Source organism: Lithobates pipiens, unplaced genomic scaffold (assembly GCF_037356315.1).
Source record: "Lithobates pipiens isolate NorthernLeopardFrog02 unplaced genomic scaffold, aLitPip1_a1.2 Scaffold_19, whole genome shotgun sequence".
NCBI classification, from domain to species: Eukaryota; Metazoa; Chordata; class Amphibia; order Anura; family Ranidae; genus Lithobates; species Lithobates pipiens.
The window spans coordinates 179856321-179881180 of record NW_027507764.1 but is presented as its reverse complement, the minus strand read 5'-3'; the positions used below and the strand labels follow the sequence as shown (position 1 = coordinate 179881180).

General features: G+C 40.5%; 1 protein-coding gene across 1 annotated transcript in view; it reads right to left on the bottom strand.

Annotated features, from left to right (window-relative positions):
* DNAJC13 (DnaJ heat shock protein family (Hsp40) member C13) overlaps positions 1–24860 on the bottom strand; it is a 270970-nt gene that overhangs the window by 144655 nt on the left and 101455 nt on the right. Inside the window, exons 5-12 of the mRNA XM_077491519.1 lie at positions 24773–24814; positions 23666–23866; positions 20388–20594; positions 15718–15813; positions 8546–8637; positions 7891–8057; positions 6538–6617; positions 1659–1828 (exon numbers count right to left, since the gene is read on the bottom strand). Coding sequence (XP_077347645.1) covers positions 1659–1828; positions 6538–6617; positions 7891–8057; positions 8546–8637; positions 15718–15813; positions 20388–20594; positions 23666–23866; positions 24773–24814 — 1055 coding nt within the window. The remainder of the gene's footprint in view (positions 1–1658; positions 1829–6537; positions 6618–7890; positions 8058–8545; positions 8638–15717; positions 15814–20387; positions 20595–23665; positions 23867–24772; positions 24815–24860) is intronic.

Genomic DNA, 24860 nt, shown 5'->3' with positions numbered 1-24860 from the left:
GGTCTCGGCATGATGTGTAGCTTTTAAGGATCTTCTGGTGGACCTTACTGTGTCAAGCAGCTCCTATTTAAGTGATGCCTTGATTGTGAACAGGTGTGGCAATAATCAGGCCTGGGTGTGGCTAGAGAAATTTAACTCAGGTGTGGACAACCACAGTTATAGTATGTTTTAACAAGGGGGGCAATCACTTTTTCACACAGGGCCATGATGGTTTGGATTTTTTTTCACCTTTAATAATAAACACCTTCATTTACAAATTGCATTTTGTGTTTACTTGTGTTGTCCTTGACTATTGTTTAAATTGGTTTGATGTTCCGAAACACTTAAGTGTGACAAACATGCAAAGGAACAGGAAATGAGGAAGGGGGCAAACACTTTTTCACACCACTGTACATGGCTAACGCCAGTCATAGAGGGGGGGGGGGGAATTCGTTCAATTCCCCCATCAACACAGACAGTGTTGACAGGGGAAACCCTTCCTCTGAGCCAGTGTTCTCCCTCAGCGATTATATCTAGCAGCTATAACAGCTACTTGCAATAATCGCATGTAAAATCCGGCAGGCTGGTAGTACCCAAGTTGATCAATCGATCGACTTGGGTACATTCAGCCTGCCCTTACATGGCTTGAATCTCAGCTGGTTCCTGCTGAACTGGCCGAGATTCAAACAGTCTATAGCTGGCTTAAAAGGTATGAATAGTCATCAAATTGCCAGGATAGCAATATTATTAGCTGCTGCTGGAAGCTAATAACCTTCTGTTATTAGCACCATGCCACTGTTTTCTGACTTGCCAATTACTGCAGAAAATCAGTTGTTAATTTCAAGGGGTTCACATACTATTTTGCCATTGTATACTTACTTCAATATTACTACTTTAAAGTTGTATTTATGTTTTGGGATTTATTTCAAGAACGGGCAGACATTTGCTAATCCTTATCAGAAGTAAAATAATTTAAAATAATTTTATTTAGAAGTCCTATATCATGACATGTTTCCAGCCACGCAAAGTTAAATATAGTAAAGGATTGCATATGAAGAAGTAAAGCCCAACTCTCGGCTCATTGTTTCATGGGTCCAAGAGCAACCCCTTCATCAGGGCTTGAGTCACAACAAGGTGAATAGACTAGAAGTAAACTGGACCTTTAGTGATATTTTTCAGTGTGATTGCAAGCACAGGCCTTGGCAGCTGATTTGGCAGCAAAATAAAGGGGACTATTTTCCAAAAGAGACAACAAAAACTTGACAGAGGGACCGACCCTTCCTCACTCTATGCAAAACTATATACAAAAAACAAAAAGTTATGCCTTAACATACCCTTTAATCCACAGGAAAAATAAGACACTTGTGACCATAAAGCGTAACCTTGAAAACTCAGGACCCATCTATAGATCCATTATTTATAGCAACAACATCAATATCTGCAGTGCCAGTGAAGCTTTTCTGTGAGCTGGCATGACACAGAAAACACTGTCTCCCAAACACACACTGTCAGGATTTGTACATTAAGGGGAAAACTCTGTAGGATTAGCTGAGTAATGCTCTGAAGACCAACATATTAAATATTAAATAACACATCCTACGCCATTAAGTGAGGCTTCTGGCAGTAAGTACAACAGCAGAAGACGTATTTTTATCATGACAAGCTGATTATCTACTTACTTTGGTAGCTGAGTAAAGGCCAGGAATCCAGCTTTTGAAGCTACTAATCGCCTGACTGCCTGGAACTGGCTTTCCAGCTCTGCATTCGTTGCTGCTTGGTCTCCTTCTTGGGAGAGTAAGGATGTTATGGCATTATTTATCAACTTCTCTTTGTTCTCAGAGAAAAGACCCTGTTAAAGTAGAGATTCAGCAAACACATCCTTTATGCAATGTCTATGACTATCTAATAGGCACAGGAATAAAAAAAATGATAAAATAATGCAACAATAGTTAATAGTACCTAAGCTACAATAGGATGACACAATTTACTATTTTGCAATGATCATATTTCATAGACAAATTACAGGTCTACTTGCGCTCTACAGCTTGGCTCTAGGACCAGCTCCTGAGTTAGAGCAATGTTACATTTCCAAAAGTAGTGTGGAAAGGTTTTCTTTTTAGCCATTTCCTTCATTGCTCCTATGCTGCAATCTTAAATCAGTTACATAGCTTCCAAACATCATGCATTTAGCCATCCATAGATTTTAGACTTTTTTGGCACACATTACTATTGAGGTTGGTCCCTCGACTAGCACTCCCATGGCGCTAATGTTAAAGACATCCAAATCTGTCAATGACTTTTACATGAAAGGTACTCGCCATTTACTCATTGTACACACAGTGTATTTCGTATGCATTTCATTATCCAAAAAACTCTGAGTCTGTACATCTAGTCTGATCTGCATGAAAAATGTAACAGTAGCTGAAGTCTGATATTGTGCTTACTTGAACAGAATCTAAAAGCAGATTCCCACTTTACACTTAGAAAGTGACAGTGTTTTCTGTAATAGCTTTAGTTAAACTGCTACTTGTTGTAATTAAGTTACAAACAAAATGTTTTGTTTTGTTCTACAGATTCCCAAAATGAGGACACTAAAAGATAGGATTTAGTATGCATCACTAAAACAGGTGTACGGGGAAGAGTCATACTAAGTTCACAGTTTGCACCATGATACACCCTTATTTCGGGTATTACATGTAACGGTGCAGATTGCATGCACGCATACGCGTCTCCCCTCCCCCTTTCTTGCGACAGTGTGAAGGGGCTGATCTACCCAGCAGTCAATGTCATTTTTACATAAGCTGTGCACAGCCATATCATTAATTCACAGAGTAATCAGCACACTTGCAGTCCATTGCTACTTCCTCTGGTTTTGCAACTGAAAGCCCATAAAGATGTAAGGGCAGAGAGATGTTTGCAGGAGCCTTACATTGCACCCGCCATCAATCAAACCACTGATTTTTTTTTTTTGGGGGGGGGGGCTTGGCCTCAAACTTCTTTTTAGCAACCTTTGAATAAGTTGTGCGGATTCTGAAAGAAGTTCAGTACTGCACATTGTTTGCATTATTATTATTATTTTATTTTTTTAAATAGTCTTTAAAGCATTAGACCAGCGACCAGCAGATCGCGGGTACCATGCTGGACTCCCGCAGACTTGTCAGTGTCTCTAGCTACTCATACCTCATACAGGCAGGCAGATACAAACTGATAGGAAGAGGGAATGAACTACCAGAGTGCTCAAAAGGATCATGGTAGTTGACTGAAACTACATTTTGATAGCCGCAAAGGCTGTCAGTACTACAGTTTGCCATTCACAAAACTCTGTGAATGAATGATACAGCCGGGCGGGCACCGCGTGGCCACGTCTTTTTTAGAATAGTGACAGCTAATGGGGGGAGACAATCCCCCGCTTGCGGTCAATAGAGGCAGCATAGTGGGTAGCGGTTGGAAGAGTGGGAATATGTTACATATTCCACCCTAAAAACGGATGGAATATGTAACATGTTCCCAAAGGTGAACTTGTCCTTTAAGGACTGTCTTGACCATTAAGCTCATGCGGCAAATGGACTCAACTAAACACAAGGTAGTGACCACACTTCCATCAGCTCTAACTGACAGTCTGTAACTCCATACAAGGCTGGAGGAAGTGTCTGCAAAAGTCTGGCATTGCACTCGCAATTCACTCATTGCAGTTGCAATGCTTTGCAGGTTCATCTGCAAAATGTATGCACATATTTTTATCTGCAGATACATGTGGATTAGCCTTTAAACCAGGGGTCTCCAACTGGCAGCCCTCCAGCTGTTGTGAAACTACAAGTCCCATGAGGCATTGCAAGGCTGACAGTTACAAGCATGACTCCCAAAGGCAGAGGCATGATGGGACTTAAAGTTTTGCAACAGCTGGAGGGCCACCAGTTTAAGACCCCTGCAAACTAAATGCAGCATGGAAAGAGGCTCTAAAATAATTCTTAAAGCATCAGAGAATCCACTTTAATCACTAAGGGGGATATTTATTTGCACTCCACTGGACACAGAAATGTTACTCTACATTGTAGCCTGTAATTTACATCCAATTCCTAAAATGCAAGCTGTGGTGTAGATCCTTTGAAGTCCCATGAAGTAATTTTGCTCAATTCTATAGAGAATTGTTTTTAATTGAAAGACTGCAACCTTTTCTACTTCATTAATTTTAATAGTGCTCAGCTTCTTGTCAAATACTAACAGCAGGCAGAGTGCAATGCACATTTGTAAAGTACTTCACTGTGCTTAACATGATGTGTGGTTTCTTTTTCCTTTGTTTATGGGCAAAGCTTATTTGGTAGTAAATTCTCAAGCGGGTCACAGGAATGCACTTACTTTAGTATTCCTGTGACCCAGAATCAGCCCAGAGCAGGCTAAAGTCTGCTGTCAGCTGACATCACAGAGCCAGTCTCTATATGTATTCCAGACAATAATGGAAGCTAGGTCAGCCTCCCAGCGTGCTGCTGTGACCCTGAGCCAGCCACTCCTGCATCCCCCCCCCCCCCCCCTCTTCAAAACTGGTGCTCCACAGAGTGCCGGAGGGGCAGAGCACAGAGCAACTGCCAGTCACTGCTCTGTGCTCAGAGCGAACCCGAAAACGACACAATCAGTGGCCATGTGATCGTTCAGTTCTCAGACTTATAGCCAATGGGAGACATCTGAAACATTAAACTGATGCTGCAGCCATTGAGGCAACTGTGTATGGCTGTCCACACCAGTTCACAAAAAGGATATTAGGGAACTGGAGAAAGTGCAGGGAAGGGCAACCAAAGTGATAAGAGGCATGGAGGAGCTCAGCTATGAGGATAGATTAGAGAACTGAATTTTTTCTCTCTTGAGAAGAGGAGATTAAGGGGGGATATGATCAACACGTATAAATACATAATTTATAGCTCTGTAGATGGTTTTAAAAAAGGATTCTTTCCTAGATACACATAATATAACTGGATACTAATATTTATAGGTAACGTTTATGCAGGGAGTATCTGACTCTTGGGGGAATCAGAAAATAATTTTCTTTCTGCGCTGGAGCAAATTGGATTATGCTTTGTTTGTTTTTTTTTGCTTTCTTCTGGTTCAACTGAGTATAGGATTGTGCATTTAGGACTGTGTAATTTTTTTTTCCCCTTCTATTCGTTAAACTGGATGGACTTGTGTCCTTTTTCAACCAGACTATGTAACTACGTATGTATGTTTTTTTTTTCTCTTCCCACACTTCTCCTTTAAGCAACAGCATGGCTCTTGCAAAGTCTAAATTGCAGCTTTGTAATGGGGGTATTTTTATCTTCCTTCTTTAAAAGAGGATATAATATTCATAGAGAATTTATAGCACTGTTTAAAACAATGTATGCTTCCCCAGTCTCTCAAACTAAACCAAATGGGACCGTATTATTTATACAAAGAACATAACCAGTTTCTTTTAGGCTCCGTTCACATCTAAGCGTTGCTATTTTACACGTGTTTTTCGGGTGTTTTGTACAGGCATTTTGGATTTCAAAAGTCTTTTTATGAAACTTTATCTCAAGCATTCTCAGCAGAATGTATTCTAAGAAGTGGTTTCAGGGGAGTAATAACCTGTGCAAAAATCTGTGTGGCTCTTACATAAACCATTAAAAAAGCAATATTGCATGGTAATTAAAGCAGCAAATTTTTTCTTTCTGGAATTACGAGAGCCCCTGTAATTGTACAGAGGATATGTTGTGCTAGTGTTCTCTATAGTTGTATAATTTAGCACAACATTTTTTAACTGTTTTTTAAACCCCAATTCCAAATTTTATTTATTTTCAGGCTGCATTATTGTTCCTCTTTTTTTTTTTTTTTGAACTTCACCTATTTAAAGAATTCAGAGCTTAGCCTTTTCAGAATTTTGCAGTTAAAGTGAATTTAAAACCAATAACTTTTCTTTTAAATTACAGATAGGGTTAAAAAAAAAAATCCTGTTACTTCCTGGAGATGTGACAGGAAGTGAAAGGGAATCGCAACAAAGTACTCAATTCCCCTTGTAGAAATCTGTCACTGGAACGGATGTTGAAAGATTTACCCTTTATTCTTGTTCTGGGGTCAACACAAAACTTTGGATTTTTAGTCCTGTGAAAATGGTGACTGGAAAAATAGAAGAGTGAATCTCCCCGGTGAGAAAATAGGCACAAATACCAGAGAGGTTCTAACCCCTCACCACTTTATAAAAAAAAAACTAAAAGTATTAGCTATAATTACCCTTCAAGCATCTCGCAAAAAAAAATAAAAATCTATCAATGGGATTAAAATGTGCAAGACGCAATATGCTACTAAAATAAATGTCACTAAACAGTTAAATATATATAAAATACTATATTTCCTTCTTCCAGTTTGGAAAGTTTAGGTCAGCAGAACTCATACATTCCATATACAGTCATGCAACTGAATTCCACCATGTGACGGAGATTGGTTTGCCATGTCTCATTTTAAGTGTTGCACATAAATAAATATAAAAACAAAGAATTGAAAAGCAGAGAATTAAGGAATGTTATATACCATGTACGCTGAGTATATACTTACATCTTGCGTTACAGCATGAAGAACTCCACTGTAAGAAATATTAGAGTTGAATCTAAAGACAGCATCTGCGAACACGCCATCTGTAACAAAAATGCAATAAAACATTTTTATTGTCTAAAACATAGGCCGATAAAAAAAGGATACATGAAAACATCTGCTTATTCATTAAAGCATAGTTCCACTTGTTTGCAAGTTTATTAAAAGTCAGAAGTTACAGAAAGTGTAGCTTCTGACTTTTAATAAACAGACATCATCAGTTCTACTCCTCCTCCTCCTCTCCGCAGCGCCATCATTCCAAGTGTGCACCTGGCCATGGCAGCTTGTGGCTTCACAATTGGGCGCGCACTCTTAGTGGCCATGCAATCTTCTGGGACCAGTAATGTGTTCCAGAAGATTGCAGAGAGAGAGGGGGAAAAGGAGTCGCCTAGGAAACGGAAGGAGGAAGTGGGACAGGAAGTACTAGGTACCCACTCTCTCCCCCACCCCCACGCCCCCCCCCCCCAAAAAAAAATGACATGCCTTAAGGCTTGTAGGGGAGCGGCGATTGCTTAAAGCGGAAGTTACACTATTGGGTGGAACTCCACTTTAAAGAATAGCCCAACAATTGCTAGTAGTAATGGAACACACATTTACTAAACAAATAGAAAAGTACATTCAAAGCACACAGATTAATTACTATTTCTCAGCAGTAGGGGGTGGGGATCTGATGTCACACACTGCAGAGCTAGAGCACAGAGCTTCACTTTAATCTGAGAGGTGAGTGGTGGGTATGGACATACCCTCTACACAGAAGCCTAAGGAAACATGCACATCTGAGGCTGTCAGTCACCTGCTGTGTGCTGGAGGGGGGTGGAGTCGTCACTGGGGATACTGTGGAGTTAGTATAGGCTTAATAGCTTAATAGCCTATGCTAACTCCACAGCATCCTCAGTGACTACTTCACCCCCCACCAGCACAAGGCAGGTGACCAACAGCATCAGCTGTGCACGTTTCTCTATTATTCTGTGTAGAGGGTGTCCATTCCCACCATACTGTGACAGCAGAGAAAAAGGTCACTCTGTGCTTTGAATTGAAGCTAGTACACATTATAGAAAGATATGCTTTGTTATTTTTTCAAGTTAGATGTTTAAAACACTATGTCCTGATAAAGGAGGAGCCTTGGCTATAATCTGTGACCTGTTGTCAAGATAGAATTTCTCTAGACCCAATACAAACCTGTGGTGCTCTCTCATCTTCTTCCACATACTGTTTAGCAATCCTTTAGCCTAATTTATTAACTGTGATACACTCAAGAGAACATCTACAAAATCCACATTAAGTATACACTATAATTAAATGTGTATTATAACTTACTTGGAGGAGCTGTAAGGAACCTCAAATGAAGACTTTCTACTTCCTCATCCACAGGAACACTCATAAGACCCCATCGTTGCCCCCTTGGAGTCGGGGTCATTTTGACACACACATCCCTATTTCCAGAAGCTCTGACTCCATCTAAAAGACTTGCCAATAAGGAATCTCTGGGAGAAAATATAAAATTTTTAATAAAACTGACAAAAATCTATATTTACCGCTGAAAATGGAAATCTAAACGCCTGAATAAATCTGCCTACAGCTGTTCATACATTTGATCGAAGTTCAGCCGGTTAAGCAGGATCCAGCCAATTCTGATTGGTGTGTGGCTGTCCCTATTCGATTGAAGTTGATCGATCGACTTCTGTCAAAGGGACATGAGACATGTTGGAAACTTTATAGAATACAATGTCCCATTTAGGAGGGTTAGGGTTTATATGGGGTTCCTGCATTCACAGCATTAATGTGAATGGAGGATTCTGTTACCATTTTTCGTTAAGCCAGCAGGCTTGTCCAAAAAAAAACCACTACATCCAGCTTTAGGCTTCACTTAAAATTACAAATTAAATCCAAAATAAAAACAAAGAACGCCACAAATCACCTCCATCATATATATCTGACTGTGTACCAACATACCAAGTAAATCTGGAATTACCTTTCAGTTGAAGAATATTTACGAATTTGTCCTTTAATAAATTCAATGGTAAAGAGTTGAGGATTTTGAGGATCATAAACAAGTGCAAAAATCTAAGAAAAAGAAATTGAAAAGAAACAGGTCTTTGTAACAAGAATATTATCTGTGCAATTTTATATCTGAAGAACAGTATAGGAAAGCATTCTTGAAAATGCAATTGATCCTTGAGGAGAGATATCATTTTCCAAGCCTCATTCGAAGCCAAGCTAGACCTCACTATTGCAGGAGTGCCTGAAAACAAGTATACAGCAGGCTGGCAAAGGCTTAGATGATGAACAAAAACTGTTGGATGTTGTACAGGACAGCAGTGCAAATATGAGAAATTATGTTAAATTTTACTATAAGCAGTAGTCATCCTAATGGTCTGCTTAAAGTGGAACTAATAGCCATTTGTGTCTCCTCTGGGGAGGTTTTACCATAATTCCTGTGCTGGGGACACACAGAACGCCACAGAAAATAAATTCAAAGTCAGGGGACATCCCATCTTCAACAGCTAAAACTGGAAAGTATTTTCCTTTTTGTCTCTGTCCAACTGCAAAATGTTTCCTCTTGCTTTTTTTGTCCAGACAGTAACAGTTTCCAGGTGAGAAGGAACGTGAAACTCGCCAATGAACACAGGGGGCAGTTAAATTCTGGCTGGGCGTTCTCTTCTTTTTAAAATAATTTATTGAGAATGATACAATACAAGTTAATAATACAAGTTTTAACATTGTATAGGGCTATCAAACTTGAATAAAGGAACTTCTCAGTTATTAATTTGGAATAACAATAGTACAGTTACCGTATCAGTAAATATATGTGAAGAATATAATCATAACAATTAATAAACCTGGTATAATTTGCATAAAGGAAAATTAATGTCATATCTTAAAGAATTAGCCATAGAGATACAACTATGTTGGATAAATCGATCTGTATTGGGATGGCCCAGAGAGACACCCACCCAGCCAGGGCCAAGGTCCGGCTATGTGGCTCGGCTTTTCCCTGAAGAATGGACGTCCCACCAAAACATCCCCAACATAACTTTGGGTAGATTGTTTCTAAACAGATCATTTACTTTCTTGGCTGGACATTCTCTACCCATTACTCCAATATTTAAAAAAAAAAAAAAAACCTTTTTTTAGTCACTTATTCTAAAAATAATGTATTATGAACTAAATAATGCCATTTGCCATCACCAACCCCCTAGCTGAATTGCAATGCCAAAGCTGCTACTCCAGCTGTGCTAAGAAGTCCGTGTGCTCTTCTCCAACGATTAGACTTGTCCTAACCTGCCCCACTGGGAAGCTCAGTGTCTGCCGTTTCTCTTCCCCCAGTTCTTATGCAGCTGAGAACAGAGGTAAATCGATCATTTATTAAAAACTGAATATCCATGTACAAATGTTTTGTCTTCCATTGCTATTTTAAACTGAATGGGTTGTTCAAGGGTTTACAATCAGTTTAGGCACTTCCAGCCCAAGCCAATTCTGGAATTCCTCTCTTACATGTAAAAATTATCATTTGCTAGAAAATTCCTCAGAACCCCAAAACATTATATATGTTTATTTTTAGCAGAGACCCTAGGGAATAAAATGGCAGTCATTGCAACTTTTTATGTCACACGGTATTTGGGCAGCAATTTTTCGAATGAATTTCACATTCGTCACATCAGAACGTTGTTTGCAAGGATACCTCACATGTGCGGGTTGAATGCAGTTTACATATGTGGGCGTGACATACATATGAATTTGTGTTGTGAGCACGTGGGGACGGGGGCGTTTAATCACTTAAGCCCCGGACCATTTTGCTGGCCAAAAAATCAAGCACTTTTTGCGATTCGGCACTGCGACTCCTTAACTGACAATTGCGCAGTTGTGCGACGTGGCTCCCAAATAAAATTGACGTCTCCCCCCCCCCCCCCACAAATAGAGCTTTCTTTTGGCGATATTTGATCACCCCCGTGGTTTTTATTTTTTGTGCTATAAACAAGAAAAAAAAAAAAAATGTGACAATTTTGAAAAAAAAAAAAAACATTTTTTTCCATTTTGCTATAATAAATATCCCCCAAAAATATATAAAAGAATAGTTTTTTTCCTCAGTTTAGGCCGATACATATTCTGCTACATATTTTTGGTAAAAAAAATAAAAATCGCAATAAGCGTTTATTAATTGGTTTGTGCAAAAGTTATAGCGTTTACAAAATAGGGAATAGTTTTATAGCATTTTTATTAATCTGTTTTTTTTTTTTTACTAGTAATGGCGGCGATCAGCAATTTTTATCGCGACTGCGACATCATGGCTCACACATCGGACATTTGACACATTTTTGGGACCATTGTCATTTATACAGCAATCAGTGCTATACAAATGCACAGATTCCTGTGTCGAGTATGTCCTGGGGAGTGATTCTAACTGGGGAGGGTCGTGGCTATATGTGACATGTCACTGATCTCTGCTTCCGATCACAGGGAGCAGAGATCAGTGACACTGTCACTAGGCAGAACGGGGAGATGCTTGTTTACATTAGTCCACAGGACACGCGACCCGACTCAAGGAGCTTGCCGCGGGCACACGCCCGCCCACAGGCCACCTCTTAACCACTTGCTTACTGGGCACTTAAACACCCTTCCTGCCCAGACCAATTTTCAGCTTTCGGTGCTCTCACACTTTGAATGACAATTACTCAGTCATGCAACACTGTACCCAAATGAATTTTTTGCCTTTTTTCCCACAAATAGAGCTTTCTTTTGGTGGTATTTGATCACCTCTGGGGTTTTTATTTTTTGCGCTATAAATGAAAAAAGACCGAAAATTTTGAAAAAAACGCATATTTCTTTGTTTCTGTGACAACATTATGCAAATTATTAATTTTTCGTCATACATTTTGGCCACAATTTATACTGCTACATATCTTTGGTAAAAATAACCCAAATTAGTGGATATTATTTGGTCTTTGAGAAAGTTAGAGAGTCTACAAGCTGTGGTGCGAATCATACAAAATTGATCACATCTGATGTACTGGTGGACTATCTCACTTCTTGCGACCCGAACAAGTCAGGAAAGTACAAATACCCCCCAAATGACCGCTTTTTGGAAAGTAGACATTCCAAGGTATTTAGTAAGAGGCATGGTGGGCTTTTTGATGTTGTAATTTTTTCCCACAATTCTTTGCAAAATTAAGTTTATTTATTTATTTTTTCCACAAAATTGTCATTGTAATAGGTTATTTCTCTCACGTGGCATGTGTATACCACAAATGACACCCCCAAAAAAATTCTGCTACTCCTCCTGAGTATTACAATACCACATGTGTGGGACTTTTTCACAGCCTGGCCACATAGAGAGGCCCAACATGCAGGGAGCACGTCACATGTTCTAGGAGCATAAATTACACATCTAACTTGTTGACTACCTATTACACTTTTGAAGGCCCTGGAGCACCAGGACAATGACACGTGGCACTGATGACACGTGGCACTAATACGTGGCACCGATGACACGTGGCACTAATACGTGGCACCGATGACAGATGGCACTAATACGTGGCACCGATGACAGATGGCACTAATACGTGGCACCGATGACACTGATAAGTGGCATTGATGACACGTGACACTAACAGATGGCACGTGACACTGACAGGTGGCACTAACACGTGGCACTGATGACAGATGTCACTAACAGGTGGCACTGGGTACAGATAGCACTAACAGGTGGCACTGGGAACAGGTGGCACTGGGAAGGATGGCACTGGCGGAGGATGGCACTTTTTTTTTTTTTTTTTTTTTACTTACGGCTGCTGCAGCCGTTGATCTCTCCCTTCTCACGCGCTGTCTGTGTGAGGAGGGAGAGCGTCGCTGAGAGATGATCTCATATGTTTACATATGAGATCATCTCACATTGGACACGCCGATCGCGCTGTAAACCGCCGCTGTGATTGGCCGTTTACAGCGATCGGTGACTGCCCGTGTCCGAGGGACACGGGCAGCACAGAACTTTCCCAATGCGCGCTCGCGGGAGCGCGCATTGCAGAAGTAAACAGGAGGCCGTTCAGGAACGGCCTCCCAGCAGTTAGCGTCCGCTCTGCAGCCGTATTTCGGCTATAGGGCGGGCGTGAAGCGGTTAAAGGGCAACATACAGGTACGTTAGTTTGCCTGTACAAGCCCTTCTGCCGACATATATCGGCGTGAGGCGGTCGGCAAACGGTTATTTTTTTATTTTATTTTTATTTTTTTACACTTTTCTTTTAACATTTTTTTTTAAATCATTTTTAATCCTATTACAAGGAATGTAAACATTCCTTGTAATAAAAATAGGGCATGACAGGTCCTCTTTACAGAGAGATCTGGAGTCTACAGCTCTCCTCTAGGCTGGAAAGCCTAAGATCAAAACAAAATAAATAAGCGATCTCAGCCCTTTCAGGTAAAAAGAAAAACGTCAGTGTTTACATCTGCCAAGGTCGGACGTGATGTTATAATGTCGTGCCCGGCCTCCGAAAGTCATAGAGGTGCCCGAGGACCATCTGGTCAGCTCTAAGGTAAACATGAAGAAGACAGAAAAGTGACTCTAAGTGTAATCTTTAATGACAAATGACCATTAATGATGTAAAAGTAAGGCTTGTCTCTGGCAGTGAACATGCAATGGAGATCATAATCTACATATCAGTCCAGACGTGTGAGGTCCACAGTCTGACAAAAGATGTGGCACACAATTTTAAAAGCTGCAATGATTATTTTTATGATTATTTTTACAGTGCAGGGAATCGCCGACTGAAAAGAATGCTATCTGGATAATGCCTGCAGTTGCACCCATCATTCAGATAGCACTACTCAAAATCCAGGATGTCTAATGACGGCCTTGGGCAGAAAGTGGTTAAGTGTTATATCCCGAAGCATGTTCTTTAGATCTGATCAAGACTTCAATGGTAAAGCTAGTAATACATTATACAATCTGATTGTACCATCTTCTTTAGCTATGTAGTGCCTGGCTGAATAGATTGGTTAGGTTTGTCAACACAATACATCGATTTTGTAAAGTGATTGTACAAACATTGAACAATCAAATTGAATATAGTATATGGCCAGCTTAAGACCTCTCTCCAGAGCCCAATGCAATAATACTATGGAAGTTCTATACCTCTGGGTTGAGACAGTTGCAAAGAAATACTCTCACATTTTAATGAAATAAATGCCATTGACATAAAAGACATAGGTCACCTTTACCAAAAGCTGCCTAGCAGGTGAGGGGAATCTGTACAAACTGAGCAACATTGACCATAGTTTAATGGAATTATGCATGTGCTTATAAACACAAGCCATTTATCTACCCCCTGTGACAAAAAAAAAAAACTCCCAGAGGTGGCATTATCCTGTCGCACCTTGTTGATAAAATGTTGCCAACACCCCCCACCATTCAAGGAGTGGTCTCTAAAAATGTTGAACTCAAAGCTACAGGCATCAGCGGAGAGATGTGTGTGTGTGTGTGTGTGTGTGTGTGTGTGTGTGTGTGTGTGTGTGTGTGTGTGTGTTTGGGGGGGGGGGGGGGGGGGGGGAGGGGGAGTTGGGTTGGAATCAGAGAGAGAGCTTACTCCTGTGGTAGTGCAGGTGAACAAATTGGGGTGCGTCTTAGCAACATCCTAGCAACCAGGCAGGATGGGTTGTATGTAAATGGTCTGCACCTGTAGCAAAGGCATTATTCAGTTTTAGACAAAGCTGCACAGTTTGTTTTAAAGTGATTTTAAAAGATCATGTAAAACAACCCAGTCTAAAACTGAAACGAAAGGCAAAACATTTGTGTATAAATAAAAAAAATAAAAAAACACCATTATAAATCCCTTGTTTCCCTTTTTTTTTTTTATAAGTGATCAAATAATCTCTATTCCCAGCTGCAAAAGAGCTGGGGGAGGAGAAGCAACAGCACACTGAACTTTCCAGTGAATGACTGTGAAGGTGTGTATGTTTTAGCACAAGTCTAATCATTGGAAGGGAGCAGGCTTAGTTCCCAGCATTGCTAGAGAACTGAGCATGGTGTGTTCTCTCCTGCTTAGTGCAGTGAGTTTCTAATAGGAAAGCAGAGGGGCTGACAGGAACACTGGGAATTTCACATAAATGAAGCAATAGAAAGAACACAAGACTTCATCATACAAGTACATGGTACAGCAGCCGCATAACTGGAATATGAAATGCTTGGGTAACAAACACTTTAAAGTGGAGGGCCACCCAAAAAAAAAAAAAAAAAAAAAAATGCATTAATATATTTAAAAAATATATTTTTTTTTAACTTACCTGAAACCGCTGTTTCTAGGCAGTCTTCTATTCCGCTGCACTTCCTCCTCTTCGGTGAGTGGCCCTGTTGCCTTCTGGGACATGTGTGTGTCCCAGAAAACAACAGGGCCATTCACCAAGTGCCGCGTGACTCGGGCACGCATGGTAGAAAATGGGCAGAGAAGCCACAAGGCTCCACTACCTGTTTCCCTTTGTTAAGATGGAGGAGACCAGCAGCCGATCTGATGGACGGATCAGCCTCGGGGCGGCCAACATCGCAGGATCACTGGACAGGCGAGTGTCCTTATTAAAAGTCCGCAGCTACAGTGCTTGTAGCTGCTGACTTTAAAAAAAAAAAAAAAATTCTTGGCTGGAACGCCCCTTTAATCTACGGAGACCCTATAACCTACATATGCAGTTTTCTGCTAACGGTGAACCAATACTTTAAATATCTTCCTAAAAGGAATTCTAGTGCCAAGTACACAGCAGTAAATGACCTGTAAAATATAAGATAATGACTTTTTACATGTAAACGATTTGGAAAAAATATTGTTACTGTTACAGAAGCATTTACTTCAGGCACAGTATGTGGAGAGGTTATTCCAAAAGAATTATCTGTTCAGTTGTTTCACATCATCCAAGATTCTGATGTTCAACACTGTAGCCCCCTAGTTTTTAAATATGAACTCACAGCAGGATTCCACCCCATGCATATGATAAAAAGAACAGATATTGCATTGTGTGCATTTAGATCAAGCATTTCCCAAAGCTGTGAGCTGGAGATTATGGCAGAAGACCAAACATTTATCTTTTGCTTGAGGAAACAAAAACGGATCTCCTTCACTTGTTAATATGCAGATGACCAGAACAGCAATCCCAGTTGGCACTCACCTCTCCTAGTGGTTTCAGTGTTACAATATTGTAGGTTGCCGGGTCTCGCTCTACTAGACAAGTTTCAGTAAGTGCTAATAATCTTTTTACAGGCTCCTAAAAAAGAACACAGATTTAAAAACGATCAAATGTGTAACATCACCTTAATGAAATTTTAGAAAATGCTATACAGTGCATCCGGAAAATATTCACAGCGCTTCACTTTTTCCACATTTTGTTACATTGCAGCCTTAATCCAAAATGGATTAAATTCATTATTTTCTTCAAAATTCTACAAATACCTCATAATGACAACATGAAATAAGTTTGTTTGTAATCTGTGAAAATGTATTAAAAATAAAAACTAAATAAAAATCACATGTACACAGTATTCACAGACTTTGCCATGACACTCAAATTTGAGCTCAGTGGCACCCTGTTTCCACTGAGTAGTGATGATGTGCAGTAAATTCTAGCAACCCAATCAGTGAGCGGTGATGGTGTGCAGTAACCTTTAGCAACCCAATCAGTCAGGGGTAATGGTGTGCACCAACCTCTAGCAGCCCAATCAGTGGGCGGTAAGGGTGTGCACTAACCTCTAGCAACCCAATCAGTGAGCAGTAATGGTGTGCAGTAACCTGTAGCAACCAATGAACAGTAGTGATCTGCTGTAATCTCTCGCAACCAATCAGCGAGTGATAAGAATAGGCTGAATCTCTGGCAACCAATTTCAATCGCTACGTGATCTGCTGCAGTAAACAGATTTTGAGCCAACCTGCTATTTTTTTTTTCTACAACTTGGAGTCCACCTGTGGTAAATTCAGTGCATTGGACACAATTTGGAAAGGCATACACCTGTCTATACAAGGTCCCACAGTTAACAACGCATTTCAGCACAAACCAAGCCATGAAGTCCAAGGAATTGTTTGGAGACTCCTGAGACAAGATTGTATCGAGGCACAGATCTGGGAAAGGGCACAGAAAATTTCTGCAGCAATGAAGGTCCCAATGAGCACAGTGGCCTCCATCATCCATAAATAGTTTGGAACCACCAGGACTCTTCCGCCCGGCTAAACTGAGTGATCGGGGGAGAAGGGCCTTATGCCACATATGCGTGATCGGACATACCGACAACAAAATCCATGAGATTTTTTCCGACGGATGTTGGCTCAAACTTGGCTTGCATAGACACGGTCACACAATGTTGTTGGAAAGTCTGAATGTCAAGAACGTGGTGACGTACGACGAGCCGAGAAAATTGAAGTTCAATAGCCAGTGAGGCTCTTCTGCTTGATTCCGAGCATACATAGAACTTTGCGCGTCGGATTTGTGTACATACGATCAGAATTTCCAATAACGGATTTTATTGTCGGAAACTTTGAGATCCAGATCTCAAATTTTGTGCGTCGGAAATTCCGATGGAAAATGTCCGATGGAATTTCCGACAAACAGCTCCCATTGAACATTTTCTGACGAATAATCCGACCGTGTTTACGCGGCATTAGTCAGGTAGGTGACCAAGAACCGGATGGTCACTCTGACAGAGCTCCAGCTTTTCCCTGTGGAAAGAGGAGAACCTTCCAGAAGAACAAGCATCTCTGCGGAACTCCACCAATCAGGCCTGTATGGTAGAGTGACCAGACGGAAGCCGCTCCTTAGTAAAAGGAACATGACAGCATGCCCGGAGTTTGCCAAAAGGCACTTGAAGGACTCAGGCACCAAAGACAAAATTCTCTGATCTAAAAAAACAAAGATTGAATGCTTTGGCCTGAATGGCAAGTGTCAAGTCTGGAAGAAACCAGGCACCGCTCATTACCTGGCCAATACCATCCCTACAGTGAAGCATGGTGATGGCAGCATCATGCTGTGGGGAGGTCTTTCAGCGGCAGGAACTGGGAGACTAGTCAGAATCGAGGGAACGATGAATAGAGTAATGTACAGCGACATCCTTATTGAAAATCTGTTCCAGAGGGCTGTGGGCTGGGGTGAAGGTTCATCTTCCAACAGGACACACCTAAGCACACAGCCAAGATAACAAAGGAGTGGCTTAGCCACAGGTCAGATTTTAACCCAATTGAGCATCTCTGTAGATATATGAAAATGGCTATAGCAAAACTCCACATCCAACCTGACGGAGCTTGAGAGGTTCCGCAAAGAAGAATGGGAGAAACTGCCCAAAATAGGTATGCCAAGCTTGTAGCATTAAGTTTGCAAAGATTTCAAACAAACGTCTTTCATGTTGTCATTATGAGGTACTGTTTGGAGAATTTTGAGGAAAATAATGAATTTAATCCATTTTGGAATAAGGCTGCAACATAAAATGTGGAAAAAGTGAAACACAAAGAACACTTTCCAAACACACAATTTCTGGGGGTCAGACATATGGGCAGTATTTAAAGATAACCTAAATGCCAAACTACAGCCAATTTATCATAAGTATTGATAAAGCCTCTGCTCAAAATTTTTGACCCTGTGGGGGAGATTTTCTCTTATATCCTTTCCCAGTGATATCCCTACCGCAACCTGGGACAAAGCAACAGAGACCTAATTGAGGCTCCTCCCCTTCACCACCCTACTAACCCAATGTTGGAATGATCGAGTCAATACCTGGTACACAAGTTTGTTTTCACTCAACCCAGTGGGCGGAACAAAAAAAACAACTGAGAAGCTCGCTGTACCAACTATGCAATGTTAGTACAGCGATCTCCCTGCTGTGCTATTTTGTTCTGACAGGGGCAGGGAAAGTAAAAGGCATCCAAGCTGTTGGCCCACAAGCTATACTCAGGTTCACTCAGCCCTCATAGCTTCCTGGTCCAGGTTAGGAAGTATTACAATTTCATAGCAAAACAGTTTTTTAGGAGTGCAGTCCACTGCTTTTATCCCAAACTGAAAAAGATCAAACTGCACAGCATAGTAACAGTTGATAGTTACCATTCTGCTTCTTTTTCCATCATTCAAATACTGCCAGCTGACCAAAAGTGTGTGTTCATTATTTTATCATTGTCTGTTACTGAACTGGAAGTCAGTTTAGGACAGTACAACTTTGCACCCCAAAGAAAACCATTTTCATGATTTCCATATTTACAGACAGTCAGTCAGTAAACCATACCACTGAAATAAATCAGAGCCTGGATCTACCACTAAATTGTTATTCAGTAAATGTCTACTAAAATAATTGCACAACCAATCACCATATGAATACACATATGGCGCAGTCCACGTGAAAAGCAAACCATACAATGCAATCCTTTTTAAAACCTCCCTATGCTTCAGGCTCAGGGCACCTTTACATTACTGAAAAAAATTGTTTATAATATATGGTACTTAAGATATAAAAAGGTATAGTTTTCAGTTTCTTCTCATTCTTCATACACTGCTACTGGTGTAGATGTAAGGCCTGCTGACAACTGAACCCAAATGTGCAAATGTATAATAACCTAATAAAAGGTTATATTTAGATACTAAAACAAGGAAACGTATTAAAGAAAGCCTTTGATTTTATCACATTAGTCTGTGACGCTATAAAGCGGTGAGTATTTAAAACATTTTTGGATATACTCCACATTGGTACATCATTGCTTGGCATACTGTATGCAGAACTACAGTGTGCCAGTAGATCAGGTTTCGTCTTAGACTTGCACAATAGCCTGGCCCTCTTCTGTGTAAAAATCCTTGTCCTTCAGCCAGAGAAGTGTCTCTGAAGTCGGGATGGGCTGAAGTTTAAGCATTTTATCCCACTGTATATAAAGAGTTTATTGTATTTCTCAAAACATGTCAGTGCAGGCGTACTTGTTTGGAGCTCCACCATAATAGCACTTTGGAAGACTGTTATGACCCATAGATAGAAGGATATGAAAGAGGGCTTGACTAATTTGCTTTGAATCTAGGAGCCAACTAAAAAAAGTTAGGAGCCATTTTTTCTTTTAACTACTTCCCTATCAGCTCTATCAAAATTGTCAAAAAAACGACAATTGCGTGTACCCATATGACATTCTCAGAATTTTTTTCACACAAATAGAGCTTTCTTTTGGTGGTATCTGATCACCACTGGGTTTTTTTATTTTTTGCTAAACAAAAAAAATAAAAAAAAGGACTGAAAATTTTGAAAAAAAAAAACGAACAAAATAAAAAAACACTGTATTCTTAATTCTGTATAAATAAAATTTTGCAAATAAAGTAATTTTTCATCTTCACTGATGTGCGGTGATGAGGCTGCAATGATGGGCACTGATGAGGCTGCATAGCTGGTTATCGGCTTTCCTTTCCTCACACTAAAACTGCCAAGGAAAGGAAATGCCAATAGCTGCCATTTGATTGCATGTGATCAGCTGTGATTGTCTATTTACCTCTATCTGTAATCAGCTGTAGAAGGACACAGTGATCACAGAGCGCATGATGCCTGCCCTGGGGGGCAGGGTTCTAGAAAAACGTCAACAAAAACGCCCTCCTAGAACCGGATTCCGGATTGCCCATTCTTGAGCAATTGGGAGGCAGATGCAGATGGCTGACAACAGCCCAGGAACCAGGATGCAATTTCTACTCCCCAGGCGACCTAGTACCTGGGATTTAGTGAGCTCTGCATTAAAACACATTGTAAAAAAAAAGAAATCAATAAAAATAGAAAAAAGTATATGTAAACAAAAAATGTTTTTCCTTTTTTATAAACTGGACATACATTGGGTGACTCTTACCGTATGCCTCTGGGTGATTTTTTGAACAATAAACTCTGCTAATGAGGTGATAGATTCATCATTGCTATATTTGCCCATTCGAAGACTCAAAAATTGTTCAAATTCTAATGGTTCTTTTCTTATCCTCAAGGAAATTCCTATGTAGTTTCCAGCATGTTCTATGGCACTTTTAATGATTTCATCTCTTTGTTCTGTTGCAAATAAATGCTGAAATAGAAGTTGAATAAACATACATTAAGAAAAAGGCAGTCCCTTCAAATGTTTAGCAAAGGACATATGCACATTCGTGAATAGAGTGGGCACAGATTTCTTTAATCTCCTATAGTAAAAACCTTGTTTGTTTGCGTTTGCATTCCACAAAAAAGATTGAATAGGAAAACATTTATTGATCATTTACATGGTGTTAAAAGGGATTGGGATAGTGGGTTAGAATAGGAACTGATGGCGGTAGAGGATGGAAGTTGACAGCATGGCAAAAATTAGTAGTGATGGGCAGAGGGACTTGATATGTAAACCCAGCATTTCATATTCCTGATATGTGCCTGCTGTGCCATGTACTTGTATGAAAAAGTATCCTGTGATCTTTGTATTTCTTTCTTTGTGGGAAATCCCTGGTGTTCCTACCAATCCCTCTGCTCTTCTATTAAAAACTGACCACACTAAGCAGGAGAACACACGGTGGTCAGTTCTCAATCTGTGCTGGAAACTTAGCCTGCTCTCCTTCAATGATCATACTTGTCCTGACACCCCCCCCCCCCCCCCCCCCCCTGCACAGCCATTCAGTCTGCTGCTGTTTCCCCTTCCCTTAGTGCTTATGCAGCTGGGAACAGAGGGAATGTGATCACTTATAGAAGGGGGGTGTGGGGGGGGGGGAGGTATTTATGTTCTTCTATATCTCTAAACGAAAGTCTTGTCTTTCATTTCCATTTTAAACTGAATGGGTTATTTTACAAGGTGTGGGTTTACAATAACTTTAAGCAAATAGGGTGTGGAAGATGGTGGCTAAGAGTGAAAAGGGAAATGGGGAGAATCAAGGGTGGTGCAGGGAGAGAATAAGGGTGGGCAAGTGGTAGCTAAAGCTGCTGGGGGACAGTAGACGGCAGTGGATGGTGGGGCAGGAGCTGTCAATGGAGCAAGTTATTAAACACATCAGGATTTGAAAGACAGAGAACAAAAGGGGCATTTGTTATGAAGGTATACAGTAAAGAGAAAGTGGACACAGTAGGGATTATATCAGGATCTCAAAAAGGAAGGGGCTAGTATATGTCCAGAGAGGGAACCTTTTTTTTTTTCTACAGGAGGAACAGCTGAACTTTATTAAAAAACAAAAATAAAAAGATGGTAATTTTCTGATGAAGTGCAGAGAAGACCAGATAATAAATAAGCAGCAAGGACAACTAGGACAAAATTCAGCATTTAGGACTGGATCACCCATAGGAGGGGAGTAAAAAAGATGTAAAGAGAGAAAAACGCATACATAATGGCGGTCGACCAATATACTGGCCAGCCGATATATCGGCCGATATTTGGCGTTTTTTAATTAATCGGCATCGGCCGATTGTGCTGTTAAAAAAAAAGGCCGATGATATATTCAGCACGACTTGCAAATTACTTCAGTAATAGAAGTCAATGCAAGTTACCTGAAGACAGCAGTGAAGCCACTTGTCTCCTCTCTGGGCAGTCTGCCAAGAAAAGATCAAAAAGAGATACAATGTTTCCACTTCTGAATGAAGTCAACTCAGTGTGTAGAAGTTCTCAGTTTAACCATTTAAAGACTAAATCTTTTTTGACACTTGATGTTTACAAATAATAATCCTGTATTTTCTGCTAGAAATTCACTTAGAACCCCCAAAACGTGTGTGTGTGTGTATATATATATATATATATATATATATATATATATATATATATATATTTAGCAGAGATCCTAGGAAATAAAATAGCGGTTGTTTCAATATTTTATGTCACACGGTATTTGTGCAGCGGTCTTTCAAACGCAATTTTTTTGAAAAAAAATACACGGATTAAAATAAATAAATAAAATAAAAACAGTAAGGCCCCTTTCACACTAACGTCCCGTTCAGGCCCGCCTGTCAGTTTTTCAGGCGGACCTGAACGGGTGCTCCATAGAGCTCTATGGAGCGTCGGATGTCAGCGGTGACATGTCCGCTGACATCCGACCCGCTCCGATCCGAAAAAGTGTGACGGAGGAAAAAGCTATTTTTCCATCCGTCTGCGGATCGGATCGGATGACGACGGGCACTGCGGTCCGTCGTCATCCGATCTCCCATAGGGGAGAGCGGCGCTGTGACAGGTCCGTCCCTGCACAGTGTGCGGAGACAGACCTGTCATCTCCCTGCTCAGCGGGGATCGGCGGAGTGATCCCCGCTGAGCAAACGGACATCCACGGGGCGGATCAGAACTGATCCGCCCCGTGTGAAAGGACCCTTAAGTTAGCCCTTTTTTTTTCCCATCCAAAAGTTTTGATTACCTGTTCTTGTGTATTTAATATAATAATCTAAATTATACATACAAGTGAACTGATTGGATGTTTGTTTTGTTTAATAAATGTTTAAATGTAAGAACATTTCTGTATCACTGTTTCACACTGGAGCAGGCAGGCGTTGACGGTAAAATGCTGCCAGTTTTAGCAGCGCTTTACCGTCATTTTAGCGGCGCTATTCGGCTGCTAGTGGGGCACTTATAATCCAGCTAGCAGCCGAGGAAGGGGTTAAATGTGCCCGTGAAGCGCCGCTGCCAAATCACATTGCAGGTGCTTCGGCAGCATTCATTTCAATGGGCAGGAGTGGTGTAGGAGCGGTATACACCACTCCAAAGGTGCTGCTTGCCGGCCTTTTTTTAACGTCCTGCCAGCGCATCTCCTCAGTGTGAAAGCACTCAGGCTGTCACACAGACTGCAGGGGAGCCATTTTGCAGGCACTTTACAGGCGCTATTTTTAGCCCAAAAGCGCCTAAAAAACGCCCCAGTGTGAAAGGTGTCTAACTGTTAGATTTTATGAGATGAAGGGGAAAAAAAAAAAAAAATTATCGGCCTAACACATCGGCCCAAAAAAATAAATCGGCATCATATATCGGCCATGGAGATTTCTAAATATTGGTATCGGCATCGGCCACAGAAAAACCCATATCGGTCGACCTCTAATAAAGAAGGCTGGAGAATTAACTCCATGGAAGCAGTGTTTGGTTATGGATAAAAAGTGTAATGGATAAATGGTAATGGTTTATATACTAAACAAAAATCATTTCTCAAAACTCACCAGACGACTAAAACCCCCATAGAGAATGCAGAATCCTCCTTGGTAGTCGGGGACCTCTGCAAAGCCTTCTATATTCCGATAGTCATAAGAGCAGAGGACACGATTTGTTGCTGGATCAATTTGGTCTATTCCCCCAGGAGTAACTTCCAGAGTGACTAATCTTCTTGTATCACTCCAGTGATGTTTATAGCAGTTATACCTCTAGAATTAGACCCAAGACATGGAAATAAGACAAACTACAGTACAGTTGTAAAAGTTATCGTAATTGCATTCCTTCTTTTTCTTTGCATGGTTTGTGAATGGAGCAGATTAGATATGAATCGGAATCATTTTTAGCAGTATGTCAGCTTCAGACTGTAAGGCTTAATTGTACATGGGGCGTTTTACAATCTTCCCTGAATGATTTAACTTGACACATAGCAACCGACATTTAAAAACGTCCATTTTGCCACGTTTACATGCCACGTTTGCATTTAGGAACTTTTTTTTTTTCCAAATAGTCAAAAATTAAAAATGCCTGTAAACCGAAATGCGGCTAAACGCGGGTTACCGCATTTACAAGCTGTTACAGGTGTTTGGCATTTCAAATGCCTCTGAACGTCTGTCCAGAATGCATTTTCTTGCTTTCCACAAAATGCTTCTAAGCTCAACTGCCTAGAAACTACTATAAAAACAACCCTGCGTACATGTACTGACAAGATAACAGACGAGAGTTCAGGGGCAGCTGAGAAAAAAAACACTCAACTGCTCCTAAAAGTCAGTTTACCAGCAGCAGTGTACATGAAGCCAAACATTACAAAACTAGTACTACTACTACTACTACTACAATGTACAAAAACTCCAAAACCTGGAGAAACACAAAGCAGTTGCTTATAGCCACCAATCTGGTTGTATCTTTTATTCATGGTAGAAGATGAAATAAAAGATCTGATAGGTTGCTATAGAGTCAAATTACAAAAGATCCCCATGGCAGGTAAGCATTAAAAAAAAGCTGCATTACAGGGCCAACTAGAAATAACACTACTTGCTACACATCAACTTTAAACATTTCTATGTCTAACATCAGAATCATGGTTGCAAGCCTATGAATACTATGAATATACTTGCCCTTCCAGTAATCTTCCCTTCAGAAAAGTCGGTTCTAAATCTCTAAGGGCAGAAAAAAAAAAAATACTCATTTGTAAACTTCTTACAG